Source organism: Eufriesea mexicana, unplaced genomic scaffold (assembly GCF_001483705.2).
Source record: "Eufriesea mexicana isolate 0111107269 unplaced genomic scaffold, ASM148370v2 scaffold1523, whole genome shotgun sequence".
Classification (NCBI taxonomy): domain Eukaryota; kingdom Metazoa; phylum Arthropoda; class Insecta; order Hymenoptera; family Apidae; genus Eufriesea; species Eufriesea mexicana.
This window is the reverse complement of record NW_016909723.1, coordinates 1,258,295-1,265,628: the sequence shown is the minus strand read 5'-3', so window position 1 is coordinate 1,265,628 and position 7,334 is coordinate 1,258,295. Positions and strand designations below refer to the sequence as shown.

Sequence of the window (7,334 nt, the reverse complement as noted above, 5' to 3'; positions counted from 1 at the left end):
TCGCAATATTTTCCAGAAGTATTCTTTCCATCTCTTTTATTTTTTTTTCCAGAAGTGACTGCAGAAATTTTCAGTTTTAAAGTGATATGTCCGAAAATGTTTCTGCAGGTTGCACTTCAAATATCAAATTTATCCTTTCAACGGTTTCTGCAGCAGAGTGTATTGAGCATCAGGTTATGCGCCAAGGGAATGGCAAGTAAGGGGATTCCAGTTTCGCATCAGTTAATATGATGTTAATATACTTTACAGCATTTAGGATACAGGTGTTTATTAACTTTTGTCAGGAAACCACAACTTCACGGAGGGTGGAATGTGAAGAATACAATACACGGTACTACACAATTAATTTACTTTTACGTGACAACATGGCATGTTCTATGAGTGCATGAAATAGATGCTACCATAATTGCTTCTTCCATGATACGTTCTTCCCTTTATAAATCAACGAACAAGAAAATGAATACTGAGAAAATTATTTCTCGGCATGATACAGTACGAAGCAACATGAAGGGTAAATATAAATGATAAAGTATTTGTTACCTACAACTGCGATTCGAAAAGATATTTTCCTTGCTATATTTCAATTCAAGGAAATGTAATAAGAAAACGAAAATGAATTGCGCAACACTTTATTGAAGGACGATTATTTATTAAAGTCGAGAATGTACATATTCATGTGTCATGCCAGGAGAATTACGTTTCAATCATGGTCCTCATCCCCATGATGTAGGATGATAATGTAGATAAAAACTATTTAACGATAGTACACAATGGTTAAATTGATCATTTACGTAGTTCGCGATAAACTTTATTTTGTAATTTTGAAATTCTGACAGCTTACTCTTGCATAATATTCCAATGATAGAGGCGGTAGCACACCACCCATTGTAACGAGAAAGGCCTTCTGACTTCTTATCATCATAATCACAACGGTGCTCTTCGTTTTACGTGGTTCGCCTAGCCAGTGGATATCACTGATCGATTTTGCGAAACGAATACTCTGTGAGGAGAAAAATTAGGCTCGTTATATGATTAAAATGAACCTTTGTAGGTTAATGAAAATGTGGGACGAAAATGAAGCAAGAAGCTTCGTTTAATTTCAGAGAATGAACACAGCGATGCCGTGCGCGCCAGATAAGTTGATGTTCTATCGAATCTAAGTTGCTATTGACTGACTTACACTTTCCCTCAAATCGTCTGCTGGCCAGGAGATGACGAACAGGTGTAAGCAGCCTGACAACACCATTGGAAGGAACTGACTGATTACGGACAAAGACTGATTCTGAACGTTATCATAAAAATTTCCATTTAATATTTCCTGCCTAGTTGTTTAGTATGCTACGTCGCTATTGGTGCAACAAGGGAAGCCCTGTCGAGTATGCTGAACTTACATAAATCAGGGGCATAGCTCCGCTTACCACAGCGCAGGCCATCGTTGCGTTCGTTTTGATTAATAAAAACTCAACAGTCACTTTAATATCCTCCACGTATCTAACCGTGAAATAGCTTAATTTATTTAAATCGTGTGATGCTCTGCTTTTATTCAATGGTGTAAGAACAAAGAATTCAGTATATAAAGAGTGCTGCTCAAATTAAGAAACAATAGTTGATCTGTGTTTGACTCTTTCCTAAAGTAATGAATATTGTATCTATTTATGTTCTTTTTCAATAATATCAATCAGTGAAAACGTCAATGTGGGACAGTATACAAACTTTATGTCTATAAAGACAGTCGAAGCGTGGTACGTAATTCCGTTATCAAAAAATGAATTCAAACATAGACGAGTTTAGGTTTCAACGTGAATTGAAATTTCTCTTACCGTATTATTTCTTGATATTCCTTGATACAGCTTACCAGCATGTCGTAGCTTTTCACGTGCCGTAATTTCATCCCCAATATGTCTAATTTGGCTGCAGAGAAACTGAAGAGAATGGCTATCATGAAGTCCACAAAAATGCTGAATCCCGTTTGTAAAACGCAATAGGCTTCAACGACATAAATTGTACAAAATATTCCGTATGATTCGATAGAAAACGGAATCCAACCATCAGCTGGTAGCTCTTGGCCGGTAAAGAAAGGTACAAAGCAGAAAGAGGCTGCACCAAACATGTAGCTCATCCCGGTCACCGAGAAATATACTTTGTACCGATCTATGTATCCTTGTATTACGGTACGCTCGTTTTCACTGGCTTCGTCCAGAAACACTTTCAGCTTGGCTATCAGAACCTTGATTAATCAGAAAATCTTCTTACCATGCTCTCACAAGCGGCTATCTTTGTAATTTGAATTTGTCGTGACCTGCAGTCGACAGGAGTTCTTCCTGCAAAGTATCAAATCGAAGAACACCTCGAGTAGAGCAGTCGTCTCAGAGGTTGTTTGCATTAACACAGCTATGTTGTCTCGAACGTGGAAAATTGCGAGGATCAGAAATATAATTAACAGAATCACGTTTAACGTTGTGAACACCCATCTGAAATTGTGAAATGCTATCTCCTTCTTGCTACTCTTCGGATCTATGGGCCAAGTACAGGTAAAGGTGCCGGCCAGTTCCACTATGTAAAGTGCTTGGCGAATGTTCAGGACGATCATGCCTATTCCACTAACCGTTCTTCGAAGACTGTGGAGCACAGAGTAAAGTCAACTTCTTTTTCTCGGAAGGTGTTCTCGGAAAATAAGCAGATGAAAATCGATACTTTATTTCACATAAAACATTCACAGTAATAGCATTATGGTTTACGCGTAATGCGTCGCGTGAATCGAAGCAATTATGTCCCGAATGAACGACTTTCTACCATTTTGTAGCATTTAATTTACTTCTTAAATAGCACAGTGTTGCGTTAATTGTGGGATAGTAGCGGAAATTATAGAGAAGAGTTGTTTTTATGGTAATACCGCCCATTTATTTTTCATATTCGGTTATTTCGCCTGGCCGTGTCTTTACCGTGTAAACGTTAAGAATAAAAGCTTATTATTTGTTACTTCCTATTCGCAGTATCGGTGATTTTTTTTAATTCAGTCCCTCGATTCACTTCTCGGTATATACACCGAAATCTTCACGGGAATGCAGCAAGCAATATTGAAATTTTTGTTGCGATTCAATTTATCGGTTACAAGTACCACAGTGATTCTGTATATTTACCCACACTGTAGTTCGACGATCTGGTCGACCCTTAATTCTGCACTCTTTTGGTGTTTGAAGCGAGTTCCAAAAAGTCGCTAGTACCGTGCAATTTTAACTTACAAATTTTGGAAATCGCGCGATGTTGTCGTTTAATAGTAAATTTAGCGAAACTTAAGATTGCAGTCTTGTTAATTCGAATGATTAATCGCTGGTACGAGCTCGATTGTGACACGATTTGTGGAACGATATGAGTTTAAAGAGCATTTTCTGATTCTTCACGGGATTCGAATAAAGTTGTTTCGTAATTTTACTTGTGCACGAAGATGATAATTTATTAATAAAATCGCATTTTAGAGGAAGTAGGTGGTCTATGTCCGCTATGAAAATCCACCTCAAGATTGCACATATAGAATACTTAATCGTCCTTTTTTTCGTACAATACTAGATAAAATAGATGTAGGAACTGTAAGTGGGAGAGTTAGTGCAAAGGAACCTTTGGATCCTTCTACCTGTCGCCGGGCAATAGACAGCAACCTAAGGTTCAGATTGAACGTTTAGAGTGTCATCTGAACTGCACGTGGAAGGACGAGTGACCGTGTGCAAGGATCGGATGAACCTAATATTTATGACTGTGTGGAATGCAAATGAAGGGCGAAAGGCGCCCCACCTGGAGAGCGAGGCTACTGAAAATGCGTGAACCAGGAACAAAGCTAGAGTATGAAAGAAGGCAGAGGGGATGTAATGGCTGTCCTAGGACAGTCCTGTTAGTGAAAGTTGTGCACGAGGTTTGAAGGAAAGTCGAGTCGCTGATAGTTCGTAGAGTTGACGTGCGAGTGTGGATTGTGTAATTAGTTTAATCTTTTAGCTTGTATCTTTACTCTTAAGTCCCTTTAGCTCGTAAATAAAATATATTGGAATTTACAACATCCTTTGTTCCGTATATTTGCCAATCAAACCATATCCCTATATGAATATATATTTGTATCGTCTGATATTACACGGAAAATAATGACTGAATTTGCATTTCTGTTTCTCTGTGCAGGTCGTAAATCAATATTTGGATTTAATCGCGAATCCTTGGATTTCAGATTGCTCGACTCTGACTGTTTGCTGCAAATGCAGAGAAATTTCGGTGTCAACAGCCATGACAGAAGATACGTTATACCCATTAGCCATTGCTGGACGAAGATTTTCGACTACTATAATAGGCCACATTCGACGAAGATCGCCTTTAGGAAAGACCACTTTCCTACTTTCTTCGGCAATTAATGTAAAAATATTCCATATCAATTCGTAATATCTGAAAATATTTATAAAACATTCAACGAATTTATTTTTCTACCGATGGTGGATACGTATGCCGGGCGCCATGGTTTATTCTGCACCTAACAAGCTATCGGAAATTGATTATAAATTTTGGGTTTCACCTTACTCATCCGTTATATAGGGAAGCTAGGAATTCACGAATGATTAAATATTGGGACTGCAATATGAGGATAATATAATTACTTAAAGTCTACGTGAAACCGTCGCAATGTTGATTGAGTTCATGGGTACAGCGACGCCATAATTCGTTTTTGCAATTTGGCATGTTTCAATTCATTAAACTTTATATAGAAGTATATAGATCCGAGAAAACTATTAGCCCGTATTCTACGATATAACCCATTCTAGATATTTAAAATGTACGATCAGATTGTTCGCGTTCATAACAACCGCCTGCATAGAAAAAACTTAACGTCTTGCCGAAACATTATTCCTGCGTTTCACAAATGATTTTTCGTTCATTTACTTGATTTTGTAGGAAAATAAAATTTCAATATATACATTTATTGCAAATTTCGGTTACATACGTATTCCGGTGATACACGCTGCGATCATTAAGACTCAATCATAGTTTTCGTTGCCATGAAGTAGGATGATACTGTTCTCAGAAACTATAAAAATATTGTATGCAATGGTTATATCGGTGAATGATTACGATCGATGAAGAAAGTCAGTTCTGGACTGTATTTTGTAAAAGAAATTGTAGCTGCTTACGCTTGCGAAATATTCCAAAGAAAGTGGTGGTAGGAAACCGCTCATTGTCATTAGAAGCGTTTTCTGACTCCTCTGCATCATAACTATAACGGCGCTCTTCATTTTACGCGGTTTCCCTAACCATTGGACATCATTTAGCGACTTTGCGAAACGTAGACTCTAAGAAAGAACAAGTTAGCACGTTATCCAATTAAAAGGTTCACTTAAATGTCTGTGGAAATATGGGATGAAAGTGATCAAAGAAGCTTCGTTTAATTGCGGAGAAAAAGGATGGTGTGTCAGTGCATGCCAGCTCAAATGATGATCTATCGAATCAACGTGACTATTGGCCGGCTTACGCTTTCTCTTAAATCGTCTGCTGGCCAGGAGAAGATGAACAGTTGGGCACAGCCTGACACCACCACAGGAAGATACTGACAGACAACGCCCACGGATTGCATCTGGATGTTATAGAAATTTTCATTTAAAATTCCACAACACGCGTCAAGAATCCAATCACTACTTTTCTACAACGCTATGTCACTATTGGTGCAGAAAGAAAAAGTGACGAGCAGAACAGACTCACGTAAATCAAGGGAATAGTTCCGCATATCACAGCACAACCCACTGTAACGTTCGCTTTGAATAATAATGCCCTAAGAGCGGCACTAGTATCGTCCACAAATCTAATCGCGACATAATCTCAATTTATTTCAATCTCTCATAGGAGAATACTGAAGTGTTAATTGCTAATTTCGACGAAGCATTGCATATTTCTAGAGTAGCAGGATCTTTGTTCCTTCAGGTAAGAGATAAACGGAATAAACAGATAAAGAGAAAAACAAAGAAAATTAGGTTTTTGTTGCATTCGGCTAATTTGTAATTTTCCAAAATATCATCAAAACCGGCTTTTAACACTTTAGTATATATTCTCATCACACGGCATCTCTTACTTCATACACATAGTTAATAAATACATAGACAAAATTTTATAAAACTCAATCCGACATCTGAAGAATCTCTTTCACAAAAGAAGTCACGTGTTTGTAACTTAACGGGATAAGATAACTCTTCATATTACTTTAAACTTCGATAAAATCATTTAAACGATTCAAAATTTATCTACCTTATTATTTCTTGGTGTTCCTTGACACAGCTTACCAACATGTCGTAGCCCGTCACATGCTGCAATTTCGTTCCTAGTATGTCCAACTTGGCTGCAGGAAAACTCAAGAGAATGGCCACCGTGAAGTCCACGCCGATGCAAAGCACCGTTTGAAAAATCCAGTAAACTTCAATTGCATAAACTGTGCAGTATACTCCGAGTGATTGGATAGAAAACGGAATCCATCCACCAGCTGGTAGTTCTTGAGAAGAGAACAAAGGTGCCACACAGAAGGAGATTCCAGCTAACATGTAACCCATCCCGGTCATCGAGAAGAAAAATTTGTAACGATCCATGTATCTTTGGATTATCTGAAATTCGTTGTCACTGGCCACGTCTATGAACGCCTTAATTTCCCCTATTAGTAACTAGATCGATCAAAAAATCTGTTTACTATTCCTCCACCACGGAATATCCTCGAACATTGAATACCTAATTACCTGCAGTTGAACATAGTTTTTCTTACAAAGTATCAAATCGAACATCACCTTCATCAAAACAAAAAAATCACAAGCAGTCTGCATCAAATTAGTTATGTCGTTTTGAGAGTGAAAGATGCCAAGGATTAAAACAACTAACATAAAGATCAGATCTAATATCGTAATCAGCCATTGAAAGTTGCGAATTACGATCGCCTTTTTGCTACTTTTGGGATCTGTTGGCCAAGTGCAAGTAACCGTTCCGATCAGTTCCAGTATGTAAAATACTTGACGAATGTTCGGGTTGAACATATTTCTTCTACTGAATGTCCCTCAAAGACTGAGGAACATTGAGGAAAAAGGGTAACCCGGGAATAATAGCCGATGAAAATCAATAATTTACCCTCGTTAATTATCCATAATGTTGCTGCCATATTTTGTTCATGATGCACCGTGCTCGATTAACTTATTATATCTTAAATAAAGGGTTCTCGATTGTTTCGCAACGTATTCTCAATTCTTGGAGTCGTGGTATATTTTTATAATTACTGGATAATATCGAAAATTGTCGGGATAATAACGAAAGTTACACGCATGATAATAACACCC

At 37.7% G+C, this 7,334-nt stretch overlaps 1 protein-coding gene across 1 annotated transcript; it reads right to left on the bottom strand.

Annotated features, from left to right (window-relative positions):
* Positions 1 to 693: 693 nt before the first annotated feature.
* On the bottom strand, positions 694 to 7,037 carry LOC108548437 (uncharacterized). The gene is made up of 10 exons (XM_017901355.1): positions 6,747 to 7,037; positions 6,268 to 6,674; positions 5,728 to 5,827; positions 5,501 to 5,602; positions 5,163 to 5,321; positions 1,821 to 2,227; positions 1,392 to 1,491; positions 1,181 to 1,282; positions 842 to 1,000; positions 694 to 750 (listed from the first exon to the last, which is right to left on the bottom strand). The coding sequence occupies exons 1-10, from the start codon at positions 7,035 to 7,037 to the stop codon at positions 694 to 696; spliced, it is 1,884 nt and encodes a 627-aa protein (XP_017756844.1).
* Positions 7,038 to 7,334: the final 297 nt, after the last annotated feature.